The sequence below is a fragment of the Petaurus breviceps genome, unplaced genomic scaffold, assembly GCF_028583685.1.
Source record: "Petaurus breviceps papuanus isolate PSGF00001 unplaced genomic scaffold, PetGlider_PUasm1.0 101, whole genome shotgun sequence".
NCBI classification, from domain to species: Eukaryota; Metazoa; Chordata; class Mammalia; order Diprotodontia; family Petauridae; genus Petaurus; species Petaurus breviceps.
Window position 1 is genome coordinate 602,107 of NW_027185575.1, and position 25,673 is coordinate 627,779.

At 45.1% G+C, this 25,673-nt stretch overlaps 1 protein-coding gene across 4 annotated transcripts in view; it reads right to left on the reverse strand.

The window, feature by feature from the left end:
* The window catches only part of LOC138157295 (scavenger receptor class B member 1-like), a 103,254-nt gene that overhangs the window by 2,795 nt on the left and 74,786 nt on the right, over positions 1-25,673 (reverse strand). Inside the window, exons 7-12 of one of the 4 annotated variants that reach the window (XM_069083079.1) lie at positions 25,267-25,433; positions 21,085-21,203; positions 13,553-13,626; positions 10,398-10,449; positions 7,829-7,979; positions 1,219-1,237 (exon numbers count right to left, since the gene is read on the reverse strand). In XM_069083079.1, coding sequence (XP_068939180.1) covers positions 1,219-1,237; positions 7,829-7,979; positions 10,398-10,449; positions 13,553-13,626; positions 21,085-21,203; positions 25,267-25,433 — 582 coding nt within the window. Of the gene's footprint in view, positions 1-1,218; positions 1,238-2,459; positions 2,602-7,828; positions 7,980-10,397; positions 10,450-13,552; positions 13,627-21,084; positions 21,204-25,266; positions 25,434-25,673 lie in introns of all 4 variants that reach the window. The other 3 variants (XM_069082843.1, XM_069082918.1, XM_069082992.1) reach the window with 3 other exon arrangements.

Genomic DNA, 25,673 nt, shown 5'->3' on the forward strand with positions numbered 1-25,673 from the left:
CCAATGACAAAGGATATTAGGAGAGTCAGCAACATGGAATGTATAGTCAACCCCCCCTCCCCATTCACATAAACTCCCATTGGCTAAGTTCAGCAATGGTTGGGGGTAGGGGGGAGGCATGCTGCTTCTTGAATCAATAAACAAACACATATTTGGGGCTGGGGGTGGAGGTCTAGGGAGAGAAAGGGTAAATAATGCTTGTATAAAGCAGGGTCCACCAGTATCCCTTCTCATCAACAGGGGGAAGCAAACATTTGAATAATCCCTCTGCAAGCGCCCCAGAAGGGTAGACTAATAAACTAAATTAGGTTGATGCCACCAAGAACTCCCCCTCCCCTCCTCCCCGAGGCCCACACACCTAAAAATACTCCAGCAGCTGGCTGGTTTTTCTTACAGTTGATGCCGGCTGGAGAGGCTCCTGGGAGGCCCCCACAGAAACCCCTACGGAACCTCCCCTTTTTGTTGGGGGGGAGGGGAGTATGGGGTGAGCAAGGAGGAGGAGCTGGCCCTCTTCCCGGTATACAAGGGATATTCAGGCTGTAGGAGCCAAGAGCTAGTCTCTCCCACATCTAGGACCCTGAGACTTCTAACATTCTTTCCAGCTCTCAATCTGTGAGGACAATGATGCTAATAAGAATTAAAGGCATCCTAGCCCACTCAACTGGTTTTACAGACACAGAATTCTAAGACCCAGAGACATTAGTCTCAGAGGCAGAATTCAAACTCAGCTCAAGTCCACATTCTGAACTCAGGCCACTCCATCACATCACAGTCCCTTCATCTCTGTCCTTCAATTTCAGCCTAGACACCCCACCCCTGTGACGGGAAACCCCATTACCTTCTAAGGCAATGAGCCTATGGTCAGGGTTTTTGGAGGGAGCTCCAGGGAAGTCACAAAGAAAATGATCAACCCCTAACCTGGGGGTGGGGAAAGAAAGCTGCCCTTCTCCTCTACTCCCTTCTCTCTCCATCCTCAGAGACCAGAGGCAGAATCTAAGGCCAGGGAGGAGGCCGAATCAGGGTTGGTGGAGACGGGCCTCAAGCTCTAACCTTCCCCCTCTGCACTGTCCTAGAGGGGGCCAGTGCCAGCCAAAGCATGCACAAGGAGAGGGGGTGCCAAGCAAACCCCCAAATCTGAAGCCAGAGAGGCCCCAGGGAGATGATGTCCCCCAATGTGGAATAAGCTGGGGGGCAAGGGGGAGAAGTCTCCTGTTTCACGGAGATGGTGAAGAGGGAGCTTTAGCTGAGCCTGTGGGTTTTAACTCAGCAGCATTCTCCACCTCCCACATACACTTAAAATAAGGGACTTTTATAGATGAAGACCTGACGACTTCATTTTCATGTTCTAGTCTCTGCCAAGTGATTTAAGCAAATTTGTGGGGGCAGGAGAGGGGAGGTCCCTGCCAAAGCACTGAGTCAAGACCAACGGAATTCACCACGTCCTGAAATAATGCTTGTATAAAGCAGGGCCCACCAGTAAAAAAATTTAAAAAATCTTTTAGATCATAAGCCATAAGATAGGACGACCCTCCGTGGCTTGTAAACAATCCCAGGCACCAAGGAAGAAACATTCTGAGGGAGAAAAAAAAAAATATGCTGCTTTAAAGTCAGTCAAAAATGGGAAGTCAAGAGTCATTTTGCCTCAGTTGTTTCATCTGTAAAATGGGTATAACAACAATTCCACACCCAAACTCCCGGGGTAGTTGTGAGAGTATGATAATGAATGGAAAGTGCTTTAAAAAACCTTTAAAAAAGACAACAAAAAATTACAGAAATGAGAGCTTTGATTCCTATTAACCCTCAAACTACACTATCATCTCCACCCCCACCCCAACCTTGAGACATGTTTAGCTCTCCCATGTAACCTTTTGATACCTCATTTTTAAAAAATTAGGAAGTATGAGACAATGGAAAGAGCACTGGATTTGGAGTCAGAGGCTCTGAGTTCAAATCTTGCCTCTGTCTACTCACTAGCTGGATGACTTTGGAAAAGGTCACACAGGTATATAGTAAGCAACGGTTGGATTTTAACTCAGATCCTTCTCACTTCAGAGTCAGACCTCTTTCCACCTGTACCTCTTGCCACCAGAATGGCTTTTTTAACAGCTGGTCTAAAGTAACAGACAAATTTTGGAAGTCTACAGGTACTCCAGAATATGCCGAGGCTGAAGGAGGTGACAGGAGGTTGATAGGTGGGCCTGGAGTCAGGAAGACCGAGTTCAAATCTCGCCTCAGGCAGGCGCTTCCTAGCCTTGTGACTCTGTGTAAGTCACAGTCACCTCTGCCTCAGTTTCCCCATCTGTAAAATGGAGATAATAACAGCACCTATACCTCTCAAGGCTGGGGGGATCAAATGAGATATTTGTAAAGTGTCATGTAAATGCTAGCTGTGGCTATCCTGCTTATCTTCACTAAGGCCGATGGCGTGTGAAATACTCAGTGTACAGACAGCATTTTACCTTGATTACCCACCTACAGTCGGGCTTCCTGCAGCACTGTCCCATTAGGAGCAGGGGTCATCAGGGATTCTGAATAGGACTGAATGGTCTCTGAATTCTTTGAGACCTTTTTATTACTACTCCAAAATAAAAAGAATGTTTCCTAGAAGATAACCAAGCTAATTTAGAGTCCCAATTGGGAATGAACAGTTTTACCTTGTTTTTTTAAATACTTAATTTTTTAAGTATAATTTAAGAAAAATTCTTAATTTTTTTCTTAACCTCGATTAGCGCCACGTGAAGGTTAATGCTCAAGCGAGCTGACTGATTAAGGTGACTTGTGTATTATATCTGAGGGTGGGATTTTTAAAAATTGGTTTCACAGCTCCTTTGTTTCAAAACTGTGTTTCCAAAATGGATTCGTTTTCCCCACCCCAACCCACCCCCCATCTGTCTTACAATAATCAGAAATGATTCCACCAGAGTTCAAGCCAGTCTTAAAGGATCCCTCTATGACTAAAAATGGGGTGCAGGCTCTGAATGGTAAAGGGGTATGGATACAGGAAGACAAAGTACCTTGAGTACGAGGTTGGGCTGTTTCTTTAATTATCTGAAGGGTTGTTATAGGAAGGAGAGCTAAGGCTTGTTCCCTTTGGCCCCAGAGGGGAGATCTAAAGGTTGATAAGGGGACAATTTTTAGGCTCCAAGTCAGGAAAAGCTCTCTAACTGATGGTACTTCCTCCAAGTAGAACCAAGTAGAAGGCTCCCCCTTCCTTGAGGTCTTCAAGCAGAAGCTGTATTTTTTGGACAGGCTACTGGGGGCGGGAGTATCTGTGAGACCAGAAGGCTGGCCAAGGTCCCTTCCAATTCTAGAGCACTAAAAACCTTTCCAGGGGTGGCTAGTGGCACAGTGAATAGAGCACTGGCCCTGGAGTCAGGAGGACCTGAGTTCAAATCCGGCCTCAGACAGTTAACACTAGCTGTGTGACCTTGAGCAAGTGACTTAACCCCAATTACCCCTCCAAAAAGAAAGAAAAAAAAAAACACCCTTCCATTTCTAGCATGATTCCTCCCAGAGGAGCCAAGTATAAGGGAATTCACTTGGCTTAGGAATGGTCTCACTGGGGAATGGGTGACTTTTTTGTTGTTGCCTATGTTTTTTATGACTTTTTTTTTTCATTGATTTATGGAATGGAATGGGTGATTCTTTAAGAATGGCTTGAACCATGGGGCTGTCTCAAGTTGTCCGGCATTTGCATTTGTATGTACTGGGCCAATGCTGATCCAGTTTAAGGCCCCCGTACATCTTAGTCACCTTGCCCCAAACAACACGTTAGAAAGGAATCATATTAAGAGTTCAGTCAGCTGTGATCAGTCATTTCTGTGGAACATGGCTTCAGGCAAGAGTTAGTGAACTGGTGGCACAGACATCACCAAGCACTTTGTGACATTCGCTCTTCATAAGAACCAGAATTCCTTCTGGGGAAAAACGTACCAATAAACAGCCAACAGACTGGTAGGCTCCCCCTCCCCTTGCCCCCAATTTTGTCAAGATAAACGTTAATTGGGGCAGCTAGGTGGTGCAGTGAATAGAGCCGCGGCCCTGGAGTCAGGAGGACCTGAGTACAAATCAGGCCTCAGACACTTAGCACTAGCTGTGTGACCTTGGGCAAGTCACTTAGCCCCAAATGCCCTGTCTTCCCCCCTCCAAAAAAAAATAAAATAAACATTAATGCTTCTGAACTTGAATTTTAATATGAACTTCCAAGGCTTGGATTACCCACTATCATTCACCAAAAAAATGCTATCACGGGTGCTCAGGAAGAAATATATCTTCCGTTTATGCTGGGTCACACTGGGAACTGCACAGGGCAAGATTCGGCTTATTTTCATTTTTGGATCATTGGCCAAAGTGGACCCATAGACCCAAGTGCACCAAGAAGACAACTGATGTCCATGAGGAACAAGCCCTTTGGTGACCAAATAAAAAAATAAACCTGGAAATCAGAGACACTGATGTCACTCTTCACAAGAGGAGGGTTAGTAATATGAGGGTCTGTGAGTACTGTGGACTAGCTCACACACATGAATCACTTAGGAAGTTTCAATTATTACATTAGCCCGCAAGCAAGCAAGATAGAAAGCCTCCTCCTCTGACCATGGTTCTGATGAAGAGAAAAAGACAGGAAGAATTGGCATGGACAAAGACAAGGCAGGAAGGAGAGGACTGGTTATTGGGACAATGTTAATTTCGATGGAATTTAGTATGCTATTATCAATTAATCAATCAATAAACATTTATTAAGCACCTATTAAGCCTAAAAGAGCTTCTCGGTATGTTCAGAAGAGCCTACCAGAGTGCTACTGTTCCTTGGGGGACTGCAGGGGCCCTCTAGTCCAAAATTCACATTTTATAGATGGGGAAACTGAGTCAGGGAAGGAATTTGCTCAAGATCTCACAGATAGATGAGCTAGGATCTAAACCTACACCCTCAGACTACAAATCTAACTCTCCTTACATTCTAATATACTGTCTCCATTTAAAATAAAAATAAACAGAATAAACCTACTACATCTAATTCTAAAGGAACTGAGACAATGAAGAGAACAGGTTTAAAACTTGTGAGTCTCCAGAATTAAACCAGGCACATGCAAGTTGACTGTGCTGAAGGCAGACATTGGTCATTTCAGTTATTCTAATCAAGAATTCAGACTATTTAAAAAGAGGATTATTCATTTCTTTCCTAGGGCTTAAACTAAGCCAAAGGCAAAAGGGCTCCTTTTCTCCTGCCTGCCTTCCCCCTGAGAGAAAAAAGAACCCAAATTTTTTTTTCAAAAGCAGGGAAGGGATATGGAGAAGCGTCTACCCTTGGGTTTAACTTTAAGATTTTGGGGTTGTAGATAACATTTTGAACAAAATAAGCAGAAAGCAATCAAGGGTCTAAGATACTAAGAATTCTTCTTCCTCTGAATTACTGGCTCCATAACTTTGGTACTCTGGGCAAGGGCAGAGAGCTGAGACCCCAAAGAGGGCTTTTTTGCAGTAAATAAGTCCCCCCCCGCCCCCCCAAAAAAGGGCTCAGCTAAATAACAGATAGGTTTCAGTGGTCCTAACATTTCAGATCTGCTGGTGTGTTCAGACTGGCTTTTTGGCAATGGGAAGGGGGTTTAAAGAGTTACCCCAGCCTGGGGAAAAATGAGGCCAAAATGAGTAAGAAAAAGAGAGACTCCCAATGATTCAGAAAATGAGCCTTCTCCCTCACCCCCACTCCTCTTCAGGAAGGGAGGCTTACTCATTCTTGAAACAAAGATTTCTCTGTCATACAGCCTGAGGTTAAATGGGCTACCAGGCCAGATGAGGCACCAGTCAACCTCTGAGGTCCCCAATTCCCTCTTCTTACAAAGGGGGAAACTGAGGCCTACAGATAAAAAGGGACTTGCCCGAGCCCTTAGAGTGCTTATCTATTACACCACATTGCCTCTTAGGAAAGGAAAGTTACTCAATTCCTGCTGCAGCCCCCCTCCCCAAGCTGCTATATTTTCCCTTCCTCAAAATTACTTTATGTCGATTGTCAGGGTTTTTTTTTTCACTGATGTAAGGAAAGCCTGAAATTCCACCTAACACAAATCGGTGTCATAGAATCTTAGCGATCTGACTGAGGCCCTGAGAGGTTTAAGGAATCTATCCAGGCTTACACAATCAGGTAAGTGCTGGAGGACTCCTCCCAATGCCTTCCTATATTATAGTGGCAGAAATTAGACTTCCAGCTCCCTCCTCTCTCTGGTTTCAACTTCACGGAATATGATAGCGCCTGGAGTCCTCATCGTCATCCCCGTCCCGTGCCCCCACCCCTTCCAGCTTCCTTTACTGTGCTGTCCTCTCCCTTAGCCTCTGAGCTCCTTGAGGGCAAGGACTGTCTTCTTGTTTGTAGCCCTAGCGCTTAGCACAATATCTGGCACACAGTAGGTGCTTAATAAAGGTTTACCGAATCGAACTGAAAGAAGTAGGACTTGAACTCAGGTCTTCCTGACTTCAGACCCTGCACTCTATCCACCAAGACACCCAGCTGCCCTATTAAAGTGGATCGCTGTTGTTCATTGAGCACTTACTAATTCAACTGAATAAAATGCTGCCTAGTGATTCAATTTAACAAATACTTATTAAGTATCTACCATCAGACGGGCCCTGTGCTGGACACAAGGGAGGATGTCAATTAAAAAAATAGCCCCCAACAAACCAGTCCCTTCCTTCTAGATGTCATTCTACCAGATCTAACTTTTGGCTATTGTGTGAAATTGAAAATGTCTGAAATGCGTATTTCAATAAACATGTTAAGGTCCCATAATTTTACATCTGAAAGTTTTCTGAACTTAGATCTCTCATTAATTCAGACTAGCCTCCCTCCCTGACAACGCACCGCCCCATTCCTCACCCACTTGGGTGTACCTCCTGAGCTTTTCTTTAGCTGAATGGATGGCTTGCTTCCAGGGGGGAAGGGGAAGAGGATGTTCAAGTTAACTCCTTCCTAGCCCTGCTCCCTTCTCTAAATCCCAAGAGAGGTGTAATCTGCCTCAATGGCTGGCAAGAGTACCACCCTAATAGAAAGCAGAGCACAGAACAATCACCAAATTGGGTTTTTAGTATCGTGTTCTATCTGCTGTGATTTGTGAAGACCCCAGGAAGCTTATATGACTCTGAAAAGATCTTTTCTGCACGAGAAGCCTTGCTTTAGAGATTCTCACGGGACTGGCTGCTCACTTCAGGCCTGGAAAAAAATCTGACTGCATCCTGGAGGTTTGCTAAGACCCTACCCAGACCAGGAGCTCTTAACCTTTTTTGTGTCCTGGGTCCCCTTTGGCAGTCTGGTGAAGCCTATGGCCTTCTCAGAATCCTGCTTTTAAATATATCAAATAAAATGCACAGGATTCCAAAGGAAACCAATTCTATTGAAATATAGTTATCAAACTTAAAAAATAAATAAATAAATTCACAGACTCCAGGTCAAGAGTTCCTGTCCTAAATCAAGCACCAGATGTCCATATACAAAACCCATTTCAAGTCACTACCAGGAGTGCCTCTGATCCATCCAGAGAAGATGGAAGTTCAAAAGCATGAAGCAGAAGGAAGAAGGCAGGGGGCCTTAAAGAGAGCCATGGAAAGGAAGTAGAAGAAGCAAGGTCAGTTTCTTGTCCCATCGTCCCTGCCCCGAAGGAAAAAGTGGGAGAAGACTCCCCACCAGCCTAAGCAGCTCTCCTCCGGGGAAGGGACCTGGCCAAAGCTTGGAAGGACCAGCCGAGAATGAGCTCTAGGCCAGTCCTTCCCCTCTCTCCAGGGCAGAAGTTGGCAAACAGGCCAAGAGAGTTAGCAGAAGCGTAAGCTGGGCAGGCACTAACCTGATTCTTGATGATGAGAATAAGAGTGATGACGATGAAAAGACAGCCCAAGGCATTTAAGACATACTGTACATACTGTACCAACTTAGGCATCAATACCAGTCTGTTATAGAAGACGCTGAGGGTCTGGCCTTCCATGGCACCACGCTAGGAAGCAAAAACAGAAAATGAGAGGCACAGCCAACACGTACACCTCCAGGGGCAGACAACGGATGGAATGGGAAGCTTCCCATCTTACAAATCCAGTCCACCAGCACTTGGGAAACCTCTACTATGCTCCAAACAAAGGGGCTAATAAGCACCAGGGATCCAAAGAGAGGCAAATAAAAAAAAACCCAGCCCCTCAAGGAGCTTACAATCCAATGGTGCAAACAGCGTGCCAACGCATACAATTTATATGCAAATACCACATATTATTTGTATATAATATATTTGTGATATATACATATATATTTTATATTTACATACAAATAATACATATATATTCTGACAGGTCTCAGAAAGTCAAATACATAATTCATTTATATATGAAATGTATGTATTAAATTAATACATTAATACATAGGAATATTACAAACCTCCCCGTCAGAGATTTGTAAAACTTTTTGTATCATAAACCCCTTGGGCAGTATTGAAGCCTATGGACCTTCTCTCAGAATCCTGTTTTTAAATTCATAAAAATACAGAATTAACTAATTCTATTGAAATGTGGTTATCAAAATATTTTTTTAAAGAACTTCATATACCCCAGGTTAAGAACCCCAACATTGGGGTAGTTAGGTAGTGCTAGATATAACACCAGCCCTGGAGTCAGTAAGACCTGAGTTCAAATTTAGCCTCAGATACTTGCCACTTACTAGCTGTGTGACCTTGGGCAAGTCACTTAACCCCAACTGTCCCCCCAAAAAAGAAACAATAACAAAAGAACCCCAATATGCCTTGTATGCATTGATTTAAATATGTTCCAAGCCCCATTAGATGGTGAGCTCCTTGAAGGTAGGAACTGTTTTTGCTTTCTTTGAATCCCCCTCCCTCACCAGTGCTTAGCACAGTACATGACATACTAAGTTAACATTTTATCAGGTGCCTACAATTAGGTGCTTAATAAATGCTTGGTGATTGATTAATGGTAGAGGAATCAAAATAAAACCAGAAGGCTGCATGAGAAGTCCTCCTATAGGGTCAGTGTTTGGATAGGCCTGGAGAGCCTACCCAAGGTTTTCTCCAAATTCTCCAACTGCAATACTCTCTCTATTTTAGGGGAGATCTTCAATTGCTCTGGGTGTGGTGGCTTCAGACTTTAAGGACTTTTCTGCCCTAGCAGCCTCAGATTGCCTCAGGGAAGGATGGGTCTATCTCCACCTACCACAACCACCAAGATCCAGACTACCCTTCCCTGTCCCTTGGGGGCCTTGGGTGGAGCTCCCTAGCAGCCCCACCTAGGAAGAGTCTCACCCAAATCAGCTCCCAGGACACAAGTCCAGACTTGGAAGAGGCTGGGCTTGTCCCTCACCTGAGTCATCACAATAAAGAAATGGGCCTCCTTCCCACCACCACCAACTAGACTGCTTCTTGATACCTAAAAGTTGGGATACTACACTGTGATTTCTGATACCAAGGACTGAGCCGCTATGATACCATCTTCCAAAAATAGTGATGCCATGAGACCAAAAAAAAACCAACTTCAGGACAGACCTCAGACACCAGCTAGTCCAACCCAATATATAAATATATACTGAACCAAAAATCCCTCTACCTCATTCCCAACATGTGGTCATCCAGCCTTTGCTGGAAGACTTCAGGTGAGGTCTTACTCCTTCCCAAGGCAGCCCATTCAACCCTGAGAAGGCTTTCATTGCTAGCAACTGTCTCTTGACCTCAAGCCTGAACTGAGCCCCTATGTAACTTCTACCCAATCCCTCCTGGCTCTATCCTTTTCGGACCAATACAGAAAGTATAATACAAACTCCAAAATGGAGGTCAACTGGGCCCCCATCTTAAATATCTCCAGTTCCTTCATCCCATCCTCCTATGATGAAGGCTCAAGGTCCTCCACCATGCTGTAGCCTTCCTTGGTCACTCTCCAGCTTAACAACAGCTTTCTTAAAACGTGGAGCCCAATACTCCAGAGGACCAGAGCAGAGGACATAACAGGATTATCATATCAATACCATAACTCGCTTAATACAACATGAGCTTCTTGTCATCTCTCTCTTACAAAGCCACTGTGAGGCAGACCAAAATTATTCCCATTGAACAGATGAGGAAACTGAGGGGCAGAGTGACTTTGATGACTAATCCTCGCTGGCAAAAAAGAGTTAGGAGGAGACCCAATTTAAGAAGGCAGGTGGGTTCCTTCCCATTCCAGGACTTTTTGTGTATTCTAGGTACAAACGTTGACTCAACCTAATTTTCTCGATTATAGCCTGCTCTAGAGAGGGAGAAATTGGCCTCCCCTGGGTTCTCCTCTTTGACCCTATGCCTAAGTGCCCAGCTCCTCCAATATTTCCCTGCCTGAATAAGATGCCCAGGATTCCTGGACAAGGAAGAGAGATATGACTTTACCTCTTCAAACCAAAGGAGAGGAAGAACAACCGGCTGGATTTTTCCAGTTTGCCTAAAGAAAAATAGCAAGAAAATCCAGAATCACATTTTAATAAAGTTGAAGGCATATTTCACATGTAGCAAGAGGCAGCTTGGGTTGGCCTAAGAGTCAGGAAGACCTGGGTTCAAGTCCCACCCCTGACAGCAAACTAATTAAGTGTCCCCTGCCCAGACAAGTCCCTTTACCCTTCAGGCAATAAAGGAGGAAGGGGAAAGGAATAAGCATTTTTTAAGCTCCCACTGTGTACCCAGCACTGTGCTAAGTACTTTTAGAATATTATTTCTTTTAATCCTGCGACATGGGTGCTTTTATTATACCCAATTTACAATTGAGGAAACTGAGGCAGACAGCAGTAAGGTAACTTGCCCAGGGTCAAACAGCTAGTACTATAACTTGCAAAACTGGTTCTAATCTGCATGGGGTGGGGTAGAGGGGGAAAAATGGAGTTTCCTAATTGGGAATCCCTTCCACCAATGCAAATCACAGTGTCTGGCCTTATGAAAGAAAATAAATTATATGTGTTATCAAGTTTAAGGCATGCATGAGAACAAAGAAGGTCATGGGATCATGGGCCTAAAACTAGAAGGAACGTAGGAGGTAAGCATCCTCCTCATTTTACAGATGAGAAAATTTGCCCCGGTAAACATATACGGCAGGATTTGAATTCAGATCTTCCTGAATCCAGGTCTGGTGTCCTTACGCAGAGTGCCCTGCCATCCCTCACCCTTTGTTAGTGGGCAGGATAGAAAGGCTCAGACAGCTGAGATTTTCATCAGGAAGGAAGACATCACCATACATTAGCAAGGACCCAGGGCTGGGGGAATCAGAAAACCTGGGGATCAAATCCGAGCTCAGACACTTAGCACTCACCCAGAAACACCTGGCCGTGTAAACTTGAGCAAGTTACTTAACCCCAATTGCTTTAAAAAAAAAAAAAAGAAAAGGTGGGATCTGGCTCAGTCCTTCACTCATCTCGGAGCCTTCAATGATCCCTTTGGAATCATAACTTTAGAGGACCTTGGGGGTCAAATATTGTCCAAGTTTCTCATTTTAGAGAGGAAGAAACCAAGACCCATATGACTCTTGAGCAGGAACCCCCCAGGCTGGGGCTCTTCCCCCTACCAGGGTCCCCGCCTCCAAAAAGAAAGGAACAAAGTTGAGGAGAGTGGGGGGCAGCTAGGTGGCACAGTGAATAGAGCATCAGCCCTGGAGTCAGGAGGACCTGATTTCAAATCCGGCCTCAGACACTTAACACTTACTAGTTATATGACCTTGGGCAAGTCACTTAACCCCACTGGCCTTGCCTTCCCCCTCCAAAAAGTAAAAAAATAATAACAAGGTGGGGAGGGTGGGAGAAGAGAAGCAAAAAAAGACATTTCTAGCCTCAATTGTGAAGAGGCTACAAAGACTGTCTGTTGGGGACATATTTCAGCCACTAGAGTTAGTTGGAATAAATGAGGGGTGGTCAGCCCTGAGTCAAAGACACAATGTGTGGACAGAGCGCTGGACTTGGGAGTCAGGAAGACCTGGGTGCGAATCCTGCCTCAGGCACTGAATACATGACTCTGGGCAAGGAGGGGGGAAGGCAGGGCAATTGGGGTTAAGTGACTTGCCCAAGGTCACATGGCTAGTAAGTGTTAGCTAAGTGTCTGAGGCTGAATTTGAACTCTGGTCCTCCTGACTTCAGCGCCAGTGCTCTATTCACTGCACCACCTAGCCACCCCCAATCTTGTCTCTTCTGTAGGCTTTAGTTCTGAAGGGGCTGGACTCTGACCTTTAAGGTCTAGAGTCTAGGGTCCATAAAGGAAATGAAGACTCAGGACACAGTAGAATGCTGATTTGCTGTAAGGACAGTCCTTTAAAGAATTCCTGCTGGAATGTCTCAGTATCTCAAGCTTTGAAGAGTTAAGAATAGTAAGCATTTATATAGCACTTCAAGGTTGGGGCGGCTAGGTGGCGCCACTGTGCATAGAGCGCCAGGTCTGCCGTCAAGAAAACTCATGGCCCTGAATTCAAATCTAGCCTTTTTTCATTTAACTGTATGATCCTGGGTAAGTCACTTTATACTATTTGCCTCAGTTTCTTCATCTGTCAAATGAGCTGGAGAAGGAAATGGCAAACTGCTCCAGTATCTCTGTCAAGAAAACCCCAAATGGGGTCACAAGAAGTAAGATACCCCACAAACAGCTGAATGACAACTTAAGGTTTTCTGTGGTGTGTGTGTATCCACACACACAATGTGATGCAAGTCCCACAACAACCCAGTGTGGTCCAGTTCAGTTGTTTTCAGCTGTACCCAACAGTGACCCTGTTTGGGGTTTTCTTGGCAGAGGTACTGGAATAGTCTGTCCTTTTCTTCTCCACTCATTCTACAGATAAGGAAACTGAGGCAAACAGGGTGAAGTGACTTGTCCAGGGTCACAGAGCTAGTGTCTCCGGCCAGATTTGAATTCAGGAAGATGAGTCTTCCAGTCTCCAGGCCCCACACTATATTATCCCCCATTTTAGAGATAAGGAAACTAAGGTTATTCGAGAAGTGAAAGTGACTGCCGCTAGGTGGCAGTGAATAGAGCACAGGCCCTAGAGTCAGGAGGACCTGAGTTCAAATCGACCTCAGATACTTAACACTTACTAGCCGAGTGACTTTGGGCAAGTCACTTAACCCCAATTGCCCTGCCTTCCCCTCTGCAAAAAAGAAAAAAAAAAAGAGACTTGCCAGATTAACCCTAACAGCTAAAATATGCCTCCAGGAGACAGTCTTTGTAGGATCTCAACTTTGGCTCGCTCCAAGAAAAGAACATTTTGAGGCTAAAAATGTCCCTTTTTGATTCTCCTCACTCACTCTTCACCCTTGTATCTTTCTTTTTAGAGGCAAGGAGCTGGGGAATGAAGAGCCCCACAACTAGGAAGTTGTATTGATTGACACAACATGACTAGGTCTGAGGCACAGCCTGAACCCAGGTCTCCTGGCTGCAGATCCAGTCCTTTAGCTGCTACTCAGAAAGAAGAGCCTGGCAGGGCCCGGATTCTATTATCAATCCAGTAAGACCAACAACGACGGACTCACTGGCTACGCGGGCATGGGGGGAAATCCGGCTGCCACAGCTGCACTCACCCAATGCCTGGGACAGCCTTTGTATACAGACTCAGCTGCAGTTTGACAGAACAGTTCATGGGGATGCCGGTGACCTGCAGTCAGGGTGAGAGAACAATAATAATGTCAGCAAGAACAATACCAGCTTACATTCATTCAGCCCTTGAAGGTCTAACAAAAGCTTACAAATACATAATCTAATTTAAATAAAGGAACCAACCCCCTTCTCCATCCCTACCATCTAGAGACTAGACTCAGGCTCTCTCCAACCTTGGATTCTGTTTATGAAAGAGTCGATGAGGGATGGTTTGGGGGAAAGCCTGATTATTCTCCCCAAAACCAATCTCATATGACTATGGACCACCGCCCAATGTGTGGTGGCCAAGTGGTGAAGTGAATGGAATTCTGAATGGAATCAGGAAGACCAGAGTTCAAATCCAGCCTTAGCGATGTGACCCTGGGCAAGTCACTTCACCTCTTTTTGCTTCTGTAAACAGAATTCATACTTTACTGCAAAGCACAACAAAAGCCTATGTGATCATGATACACATGGGCCCCCATCCTTCTAAATATTCCATCTGTTCCTTACTCAGTAGCCTTAAGCTGGGGTCCACCAATTTTTTAAAAATATTTTAAAAACTACATCTCATTCTATTTGTGACCCTACGTATTTTAGTTTATGTATTTAAAATATGGTTCTGAGAAGGAGTCCATAGGCTTCACCAGACTGTAGCCCAATGGGTCCAGAACACAAACAAGGAAAGAAATCTTGATCTAGAATTGTTTTCAGTGCTATTCGGATCTCTGGAGATGCCTTAATCTTCCCTACATCAGGTATTTCAGGTGTGATAGACCAGAGGATACCTGAGTATAGGGGAAAAGATGAAAAAAGATGGGCATGGAATGGACAAAAAGGTGGATGATGTGCCCAGGGATCTGAGCACAGCTCCCTCCATCCCCAAAACAAATGGAGGAAGAAAAGCAACACCACACTGCAAAGTTGCAGCTTGTCTCAAGAAAGTTTATATTTAACTCCACCAAGAGGTATTATGTCCCAGGGTCAATCTGTCAGTTATTATAAGATTATCTCTTATCAGGTAAGGCCTCTCCCATCAGATAAATCCATTAAGTCCAGATAAGGAACAATCTCACGGGGAGACTCCCTCATAACTAATATGGGCTGATATGAAGGGCCAAAGGCTTCATGTGAGCCAAGGTTGCTTCCCAAAGGTCTTCTGACTTCAGGAACCGGAAGACAAAGATCTCTCCCTGAGCTCCTGAGGCTCATCCTCAGCCCTCGCCTCCTGCAATGTATCACTTCCCTTTGGAGATGGGCTCAAATCCCCCCCTCAGCACATGAGCTATGGGCCCATCTCATCAACAAAATAAAATGGCTGACCCTTAATTAACCAATGATTTGGGGAGTTTCAGAGTTTCCCCTTTTCTCTATTCTCATTTCAAGACCTCAGTCTCTGAAGGTTGAACTAACCTTCTCCTTTATCCAACTTCAGTCAACCTTACAAGGAAATCTCTAGTGTAGGGGTCGGGAACCTGTGGCCCCGAGACCACATGTGGCCCTCTAGGTCCAATTGTGGCCCTCTGACTGAATCCAAACTTCACGGAACAATTCCCTAAATTAAAGGATTTGTACTGTAAAACTTAACTCAATCAAAAGGCTTCACCCAAAGACCTAGGAGGCCACATGTGGCCTGAGGCCACCCCTGCCTATGCTGGATACAAAGATAGTCTCTCCTTCCAAGGGTAACATGATGTCATTCTCAGCCCCTCTATGTAATATTTATTCTCTCATTAATTGTTAACCAATGAGAGCTGATTCCCACCCTGGGGAACACTTACTCTCCAAAGGGTATATAAATCGTGAGCCTGCTGCCATGCTGGTCTAAGAGAGACAGCCAGATGACCATCCTTTTATTAAAATGCTGGCATTATTAGTAAAATGATTAAATTACCCAGAAATTATGTCTCTCTAAGGCACACATTGATGATAATAACAGTAACTAACATTTACAAAGTACACAGGGAGCAGTTAGATGGTGTAGTGGATAGAGTACCAGGCCTGGAGTCAGGAAGACCTAAATTCAAATGAGGCCTCAGGCATCTACTGTGTGATCCTGGACAAGTCACTTCCCCCTGTTTGCCTCAGTTGTAAAATGAGAGGGAGAAGGAAATAACAAACCACTCCAGTATCAGCCAAGAAAATGCCAAACCCTGGAAGACTTGCATGGGTTGATGCAAAGGGAAATGTACAGTGTACGAAGTAACAGCAATACCATAGGGTGATTGGCTGTGAGGGACTTAGCAATGCTCAGTGACCCAAAGATCCATGACAACTCTAAAGGGAGGGGCTTCGGACGAAGAAGGCTCCCCACCCCCAGAGGAAGAAGGGACGATGTCCAAGCACAGATCGAAACAACTTTGGGTTTGGGTTTTATTTTTCACTTTCTTATTATTGAGGTTTTTATTTAATCTGTTTTCTTCCATGACATGACTATTATGGAAGTGTTTTTGCAAGACTACACATATATAACCTAGATAGAATTACTTGCCTGCTCAATGAGGGGGGGTGGAGAGGGAGGGAGAAAATGTGGAACTCAAAAGTTTAAAAACAAATGTTAAAAAATGTTTACATGTAACTGGGGAAAAATGGAAGGAAGAAAGGAAAGAAGGGAGGGAGGGAGGGAGGGAGGAAGGAAGGAAGGAAGGAAGGAAGGAAGGAAGGAAGGAAGGAAGGAAGGATGGAGGGGATAAGGAAGAGAAAGAAAGGAAGGAAGGAAGCTATGTGAGGTCACATAGCTAGTGTCTGAGGCAATTTTTACACAAGGTCTTTGTGATTCCCAGTCAAGGAAACTAACCCCTACGTCACCCACCTATCTCTAAAGGCCCTTTCTACTCTGAGTCTATATTCCTATGATTCCTACCAGATCTCCCAGATCTTGATCTATGATTATGTAAAAACAAATACAAGATGGTAAATCTCCTTCCTAGAGTCTTTTCCCCGAAGATGTAGAAGTAGACAGGCAAGAGACAGAGAGATAAAGGCAGAGAGACACACACACACACAGAGAGAGAGAGAGAGAGAGAGAGAGAGAGAGAGAGAGAGAGAGAGAGAAAGAGAGCAAGAGAGAGAGAGAGAGAAGAAGAGAACAAGACAGAGACAGAGAAAGACAGTGAACCAGAGACAGAGAGAGAAAGACAAAGAGACAGAGAAAGAGAAGCAGCAGGCTCCCTCTCTATAAAGGTCACACCTACAGCTTCCATCAAACCACCGTCTGGCACTCTGCTCCTCTGGTTTCCAATACTCTGGGAATTCTCCTAAAGTAAAGGTTTTTAATTAACCTTGTCTGTGTCCTAGCCCACCTTGCACAGCATGTAGTGAAGTTAACTGCTTCTCAGAATCATGTTTTTAAATGCATAAATACATAGCATTACAAAGGAGAAAAGAAGGAAGGAAGGAAGGAAGGAAGGAAGGAAGGAAGGAAGGAAGGAAGGAAGGAAGGAAGGAAGGAAGGAAGGAGAAGGAAAGAAATGAAAAAAAAGAAAAAAGGAAATAAAAGAAAGGAAAGGAAGAAGGAAAGAAATGAAAAAAGAAAGGAAGAAAATGTAGCTGGGCTTGTAATGAAAGAGGAGAGGGGAAGCTGGAGAAGCACTTTAAGGTCTGCATGTCCTGCGATTATTGTCTCATTGGACCCCGCAGTCCTGGGAGGCAGGTCATCACCATCCCTGTTTTACAGCTGAGAACACTGAGGAGTCAGAGAAGCCGAAGAGCTGAGATCTGTGGCTGGCACATATCCAGCACTACGTAACAGCCAGCTGTCTGCCTCCATCATCATCACTCTGGCGTGCCCAGAGTCACACAGCTAGTAAATATCCGGGACTCAGGTCCTAGGATTCCTGGGTTTAGTGCTCTACCCGCTGCAATGCCTAGCTGCCCAAAAGGTTGAGGAGGCTGTAACAGAAGATGGAAACTCCTAACAAGGATTGTGTTTTAAATTCCCTTAAGCCTCCCCTCAAGAGGCATGGCATAGGAGAGAGAGAGGAAGCCTGCTGGAGCCGGAAAGACCTGGCCTCTAACACATACTAATGGACCAGTCCCTGAACCTCTCAGCATGGACTAGCTGCAGCCTTGTGCCTGGAGGGGGCGCCACTGTGGCGGGTCCCACCATCCTCCCAGTGGCCCAGGTGGGCAGTTTCCAGGGTATCCTCAGCATCTCCTCTGCCTCAGCCCACACAGCCAAGGCATGAGCTTCTCCCTTCCCATCTCTCCCCTCGCCCAGCTCTCACCCTGGTGCTTCAATGATCCCACCTCCTGTTTGAGTCCCTCCCCTGCCAGCTGCCAAAGGGGCTTTCCTCAAACACAGGCCCGACCTTTCACAAACCAGCGGCTCTCTCTGGCCCTCAGCATCAGAAATAAAGTCCTCTGCTTGGAGTTTCAAGTTTTTTTTATAATCTGGCCCGTTCCTACTTTTCTGGTCTTTTTAAAATTTATTTTGCAGTCTTAGAATCCAACCTACTGACCTAATTACTGCTTACTGTACAGGACACTCCCACCTCCATGTCCTCAGTGCCTAGAATTCATTCCCCTCTTCACTTGGCCTGGAGTTAAGAATACTCGAATTCAAATTCGGACTCAAGACACTAGCTGTGTCCCCCCACCCCGTCAAGTTGCTTAACCCCATTTGCCTCAGTTCCTCATCTGTCAAATGAGGCAGAGAAGGAAATGGCAAACCACTCTAGTATCTCTGTGAAGAAAACATCAAATCTGGCCTCAGATACTTACTAGCTGTGTGACCCTAGGCAAGTCACTTAACCCCAATTACCACCCCCCCAAAAAAAGCAACCAAGTACTCCAAAGACCCAGCTTCTCCCTCCATGTCCTGTGGAGCCCAGGGCCATGTTACAGAGCTCCCATCTCTGTAACCTTCTCCACAGCTTACCTTATTGGCAAAACGCCCCAGGCCCATCCCCTGAACAGGCTTGGCATAAAATGTGCCAGCCTGACACTTTTCAAGCCAGTGGGTTGCCTCTGCTTAATTGGCCGCCTTAGTAGACAGGCAGACCAATAACCATTAATTAGTTTACAATTTTATAGTCCTTTTATAGCGGCAATTCTCCAACAAAGCTGTTTAAATCTGTGCACTGTGGAGTCTGGATGAGTGAAGCAGCTTCACTAACTGACAAAGCCCCCTGACGAGCATTTGAACATTTCCTCTGTCAATCAGCCAATGAGTATTTAGTGAGTACCTACTATGTGCCAGGAGCTGTGCTAAGGCTGTTAAAATATGTGTGGTTCCTATCAGACCGACCAACATAACAGAACAGGAAGATGATAAATGATGGAGAATATGTGGGAAAGTTGGAATACTAATGCATTATTGGTGGAGTTGTGAGGTGATCCAACCTTTCTGGAGAGCAATTTGGAACTATGCCCAAAGGGCTATAAAAATGTGCATACCCTTTGGCCCAGCAATGCCACTTCTAGGGCTGTATCCCAAAGAGATCATAAAAACGGGAGAAGGACCCACATGTACGAAAATATCTATAGCAGCTCTTTTTGTGAGGGTCAAGAACTGCAAATTGAGGGGATGCCCATCAGCTGGGGAATGGTTGAACAAGCAGTGGTATATGAAAGTATTGGAATACTATTGTGCTAAAAGAAATGACTGGAAAGACTTCTATGAACTGATGCTGAGTGAGGGGAGCAGAACCAGGGGAACATGGTACAGAGTAACAGCCACAATGTGCAATGCCTGATTTTGATAGACTCAGCCATGCAAGGCCCTAAAACAATTTCAAAAGACTCATGATGGAAAATCCCATCCACATCCAGAGAAAGAACTGTGGAGGCTGAATGCAATGAAGCAGACCATTTCCTTTTGTTTTGTTGTTTTTCTCATGGTTCCTCCTCGAATGAACATTCAAATTCTTCTATACAACATGACTAATGTGAAAATATATTTAATAGGAATGTATTTGTAGAGCCTATATCAGAATGCCTGCCATTTGGGAGAGGGAGGGGGGGGGCGAATTTTAAATCTATGGAAGTGAATGTTGAAAACTAAAAATAAATACAATTTTAAAAAGAAGCATAGTATAAATCTAACAAAATTCTTTTCCCTTCTAAAAAATTATGTATGTGTATGTATGTATATATGTATGTGGATGTTATATATACATATGTGTATAAAAATCTTATTTAATGATGAATATGAGATGTCTGTGGGGCATCCAGAGATTTTCAGCAGGCAGCTGGTGATGTGGAATTGTTAAAGAGGTTGAAGACAGCTGGACAGGTAGCCTTGGGAGTCATAGCCACAGAAGTGATCATTCAACCCAAGGAAACCAATGAGATCACTGGGATAAGGGGGTTTTAACTTTTTCTGCGTCCTGGCCCTTCTTGGCAGTAGGGATTTAAAATCCTTCTTAGCATAATCCTTTTAAATGTATAAAGTAAAATGTACAAGATGACTAAGAAAGCCAATGATATTGAAATACAGTTACCAAAATTTTTTTTAAAAGTTCAGATTCTCTCACCCTCTGCTATAAAAAGGCCCACCCACCCATCCACCCACTGCATGTGAGACAGGAATGATGTCTGAAATTGACAAAGTCTGTACAAAAGCTTCAGGAAAGCAAGGTCACAGAAATCCTGGGGGGGAGAGCAGCCAGGCAGAAAGTGTCAAAAGCCCAGAAAAAAGTCAAGAAGGGAGGGACTGAGAAAGGGCTGCCACAATGAGCTGCTCATGCACCTGCCATGACCTTGGAGAGAACAATCTCCAAGGAGTGGGGGGGCCGGAAGCCAGCCTGGCAGGGATTAAGAAAGGAGTGGGAGGCAGAAGGGGGTACACCCTGAGCTTAGAAAAATCCTTCCCGAGTCTGACTAGGAAAGGCAGAAGAAGGGGCCCAGGGCTGGAGGATGGGAGAGTCAAGGGAAGGGCTTTTTGTTTTTTAAAACACATTTTTAAAGGACTGATCTGGACACATTTGTAGGTAACGAGGAAGGAGCCAGTGAAGAGGAGACTGAAGAACAGGGAGGGAAATAATTTGTTGTTGTTTAGTTGCTCAGGCATGTCTGACTCTGTGACCCCAATTGGGGTTTTCTTGGCAAAGATATTGGATTTCCGCTTTCTTCTTCCAGCTCATTTTACAGATGAGAAAACCTAGGCAAACAAGGTTAAGTGACTTGCCCAGGGTCTATTAAATGTCTGAGGCCAGATTTGATGTTTTCTTGGCAGAGACACTAGAGTAGTTTGACATTTCTTCTTCCAGCTGATTTTTGCGGATAAGGAAACTGAGGCAAACCGGATTAGTGAGGAGCACACAGCTTGTAAATGTCGGAGGCCATATCTGAACTCCGTGAGAGAACAGGAGAATATATCTGAATCAGGGTCTTCATGATTCCAGGCCTGGAACACTATCTACTTGCACCACCCAGCTGCCTCCAATAAGGAAGCCCATACTGAGTCAGCAAGCCCCTCCCCCGACACAACAAGGCCCAGGACCCCTTCCTTCTTCGAAGGCAGGTGCTGACTTACCGGGTGCACTTCAAGGAACAGGGAGTGTTCTTCCTTGTTGGGATGGAGCCCAATCACAGACTCAACCAGGTCCGGATCTGCGTTGTAGAAATGTGGGTGGGAAAGGAAGAGTGGGGCATCTGGGAAAGACAAGGAAGAAAGGGTGAATCCTCCCACAGCTACTGAGGTCAGACCCACACAGTCGTGCCCACCTGGTGCCCAAATGAAGCGGGGCTAGCACCCAGAGCAGGAAAAAGAAGGAGCAGCCCGCATGATGCCCTCTCCCATACTTGGCTGGCTGGATCAAAGCAGGCTTTCCAGGCCTCAGTGGAGGAAACTGTGAAATGGGAACCTGATTCACTGGGAGATGAAAAGGAGGCAAAACCCAGAGACACAAAAACTTCTCTTTCAATCAGTCACTAAGGGCCGGTCTGTGACAGAGGTGGACACCAGCCATCAGCAAAAGAGCCAACAGTAGCACATTTGCCCAGACTCTTGCCCAGTCAAGTAACATACACACACACCTACAAACAGAGACTTTTTTAATCCTACCTGTAACCCTGGGTAAGTCACTTTCCCTTTATGGGTTCGTTTCTTATTCTATGAAATGAGACTGGACTAGTTGACTCACAGAGTCAATCAATCATCAACAATTAGCGCCTTGTGTGAAATCATAACATAGCTGATGTTTACAGAACACTTTAAGACTGCCAGAGTGCTTCATGTGTTACCTCATTTGATCAGCACACTAACCCATTATGATGCCCATTTTACAGCTGAGGAAACTGAGGCACAGGGTAAAGTGACTTGCCCAGGGTCACACAGCTAGAAAGTGTCTGAAGCCAAATTTGAACACAGATCTTCCTGACTTCCTGACTCTAGGTACAGCACTCTATCCACCGTGCCACCTAGCTGCCCAACAAAGACCCTGCTGAATTTCAATTTTAAGCAGAAAGGAAAAATATACTCCATCAATTTGCCAATACGTTTTTCTTGCTGGGATCATTAGCCTGGCAGGCTGGCCCTCATGGTGGCAGAGATACACAGTTTTGCACACATCTCTGCGGATTTTCCAGGCAGAAGTGCAAGAGATGGACCTGGGTGATAACTGTTAATTAATTTATGACTTTACAGGACTCCCAGGCGGCACCCAACCTCCTCACAGAGCTGGAGTGGCCCATCCATCCCATGCCTAGCACCACCTGTTCCACATGTGTGAGCTGCCTCCCAAGACGTTATTTCCAGTGTGGATCACAAGAGATGCTAGGCCAATAACTCTTAATTAATTTACAGCTTTATAGGCCTTTTATTCTAGCAATTCCCCCACCATCAAAATTATGTCTCCTGATAGGATGATTAGGACATGCTGGCTGAGCAGAAAATGGGTCACGCCTCAGCGCCAGGGCACAATGTTCGGAGAGTTCTGAAGGTGGAATTTTTCTTCAAGTTTCTTCCCTGGTTTCATAATGTTCTTGAGACCTTAAAAGGGAAATTCTAGAAGCATCACTCCTACAGCTGACATCTCTGGCACTTACTGCCTATTTGACCTTGGGCAGAGCGTTCTCTCTCTTCTCTCTCTCTGTCTCTCTCTCCCTCTCTCTCTCTCTCTCCCTCTCTGTCTCTCTCCTCCTCCTCTCTCTCTCTCCCCCCCTTGCCTTCTCCCCACTCTATGTCTCTGTCTCTCCCTCCCTCCCTTCCTCTCTCTTTCTCTCTCTGAAGCACAGTCTCCTCATCTGAAAATTGAGGGATGGGGACCAAAACTTAGTGAAGTAAGGTCTGCATACCCCTGGGGGTCCCTTTCTCTTCTGGTGTGTGTGTGGGGGGAGTATCCATGTGATCAACATTATTTTCACAAAAATTCTAAGCCTTTTAAATTTCTCATATTATAAATATCAATATCTATAACACATAAACAAAAGCTCTTTGGGATGGGGGGAGAATCCTTAACTTTTAGGCATGTAAAGAGATCCTGAGGCCCAAAAGCTTGAGACCCACTTGATAAATGATCTGAGGTCCTTCCAAGTTCTAAGTCCTTCCAAACAGGTGTAAGTAAGCACCTTGGGCATAGACACCTCTTGGAGCCATAACTAGGAAAGGTCCGGGTGACTAGGGCTCTGGCCCAGGACGCCTACATTTACAGAGCACCCCCAGCAACACTCACGGATTTTCTGCTGTCTAAAAACAATCAAATCCAGCCCCTCGTTAGCAATAACAGACAGCATTTACACAGCTTTAAGATTTGCAGAGCACATTACAGCCTCAGGAGGGAGGTGTTATCATGATTCCCATTTCATAGGCTGGAAAACTGAAGCAAACAGAGGTTAAGTGAATTACCCAGGATGCCACAGCTCAGCCACAGTCTGAGGTCATATTTTGACTCTGGTCTTCCTGACTGCATGTCCGGTGCTCCACCCACCAAGCCACCCGAATACCCCCAAAAGAATGAGTTAAACTCTAAACTACCAAATCTCTCTCTACTGGCCAAACCCCAACTGAGCTCCTCCCTGGCAGTGTCTGAGGACCCGTGCTGTGTTATCGGCACCCTGGACTTACTTCTGTGCTGTCTGCCTTGGGAGGAAAAAAATGGCTAGTTACAGTCTTGTGGCCTCTGCGAGAGAAGCCGTACAGAAAATCCTCTTCTGTTTCACCACGGAGGAGCACGACCTATCCGGCCACTGCCCAAGGACACTGACCCAGAGGACAATTCACCAGCCGGGACACAAGGGAAGCCACCTGCCCCTGAGCAGCTGTAGATGTTCAAGGGAGTCTGGAAGGAGGGCAGTGCAATCAGCGCTTTGCCCAAGGGTAAAGAACAGGGGGCCCACTTGTGGCACTTCAGCCATGAAGAAACAATCTTCTCTAAAACTTAAGAATCAAAAAAAAAATAGATCTTAGTAAGCTAAGACACTGGACAGGCTCAAGTAAGAAGAGAAAACTAGGGGGCACAGTGGATAGAGCACTGTGCTTGGAGTCAGAAAGACCTGAGTTCAAATCCTCCTCAGGCACTTACTAGCTGTGTGACCCTGGGCAAATCACTTCACCTCTGTTCTCACCTCACTTTCCTCATCTATAAAATGGGGATGATGAGAACACCTACCTCCCATTTTTTGTTACGAGAAACAAATGAGATAATAATTATAAACCACTTATCACAGTATCTGGCACATCGTAAGCTGTTGTTATTATTGCTATTACTTAACACTCTGCCTCACTTTCCTCACCTGTAAAATGGGCATAAGGATAGCACCTGCCTGCCAGGTTATTAGGAGGACAAGGTGAGATCATGCATATTATCTCTAAACACCATGCCACCTAGATGCTTCAAGCAGCATTAAGCTAAAGGAGGGGACCACCAAACAGCCCCCAGCTGAGCTCTGCCTAGGCGCTGTAAGAATCCTAGCTCTAATTGTGATCTTGCTAGGGAGAGGGAAGGCACATCTGTGCAAAATAAAAAACAATGGAAATGTTCAGTTGGAAGACAGAATCTTCAATGAGGAGATGGTCCAAGGGATAAAACTTCTAAGGCCACCCAGCCCAGCCCCTTCATTTACAGAAGAGGAAATTATTTGTTTGGGGAGGAGGAAGAGGGGAGGGGGAGGGAGAAGAGCTGGTATCAGAGGCAGGATCTGACTCCAAGCCAAGCCTTTCTCTCGACCACTCGCTGGCCTTCCTCTCTAGCTGATCTGTGCCTTTCTTTGTACTGATCACCAAAGGAGAAGGGTAAGATCAGTGTCGGTGGAGGTGACTTTGGATCCTTGGGGCTCGCCCAAACTGGCAGAATATTTACTCCGAAGAGAATTCTGCCAGCCTCGCAGCAACATGGCTCACCCACAGGGTCTCATCATGCTGGCAAGGAAGACATACAGAGAAAAGGGATGGAATATCACCCAATTATTGTGCCACCATCTCTACTCAGAGTACCTCAATTCTAACTCCGGAGCCCAGGTATCATTGAATTTCTTTTTATTATGTTTCTAATGAGCAGCTTTTCCCATCCCTCCCCCCATCAGAATGGGGGCTCCCCTGAGGACAAGGGCAGTAGGGGATTTTTTTGCCTTTCTTTTTACTCCTGGCACTTACATATGTCTGACACAATTATAATACACGCTTGTAAAAAGAAACATCCATAAGCATAATGACCAAGAGGATGACAGAATAACCAGCGATCGAGAAGAAACTGATCTCAGAGGATGTCTTACTTACTTAATTGACAAGAGCTCATATTCTGGATTCCTGACTCCAGGCAAGGACAGAAACCTTCATTCGGTGGGTAGACAGACCCGTTGGCAAATAAGGTGTTAGGGGCCACAAAGCGATAAGTAGGAATACCCTTGAACTCTCCTGATTTTTCATAATCAAAACTCAGAGACCTAGAGGGTTAAAAGAGAAAAATAACTAAAGAAAAGTATTATCGACAACCAGAAAGATAAAATAGGGAAGAGAAAAGAAAAGAAAAGAAAAGAAAAGAAAAGAAAAGAAAAGAGAAGAAAAGAAGAGAAAAGAAGAGAAAAGAAGAGAAAAGAAAAGAAAGGAAAAGAAAGGAAAAGAAAGGAAAAGAAAAGAAAAGGAAAGGAAAGGAAAGGAAAGGAAAGGAAAGGAAAGGAAAGGAA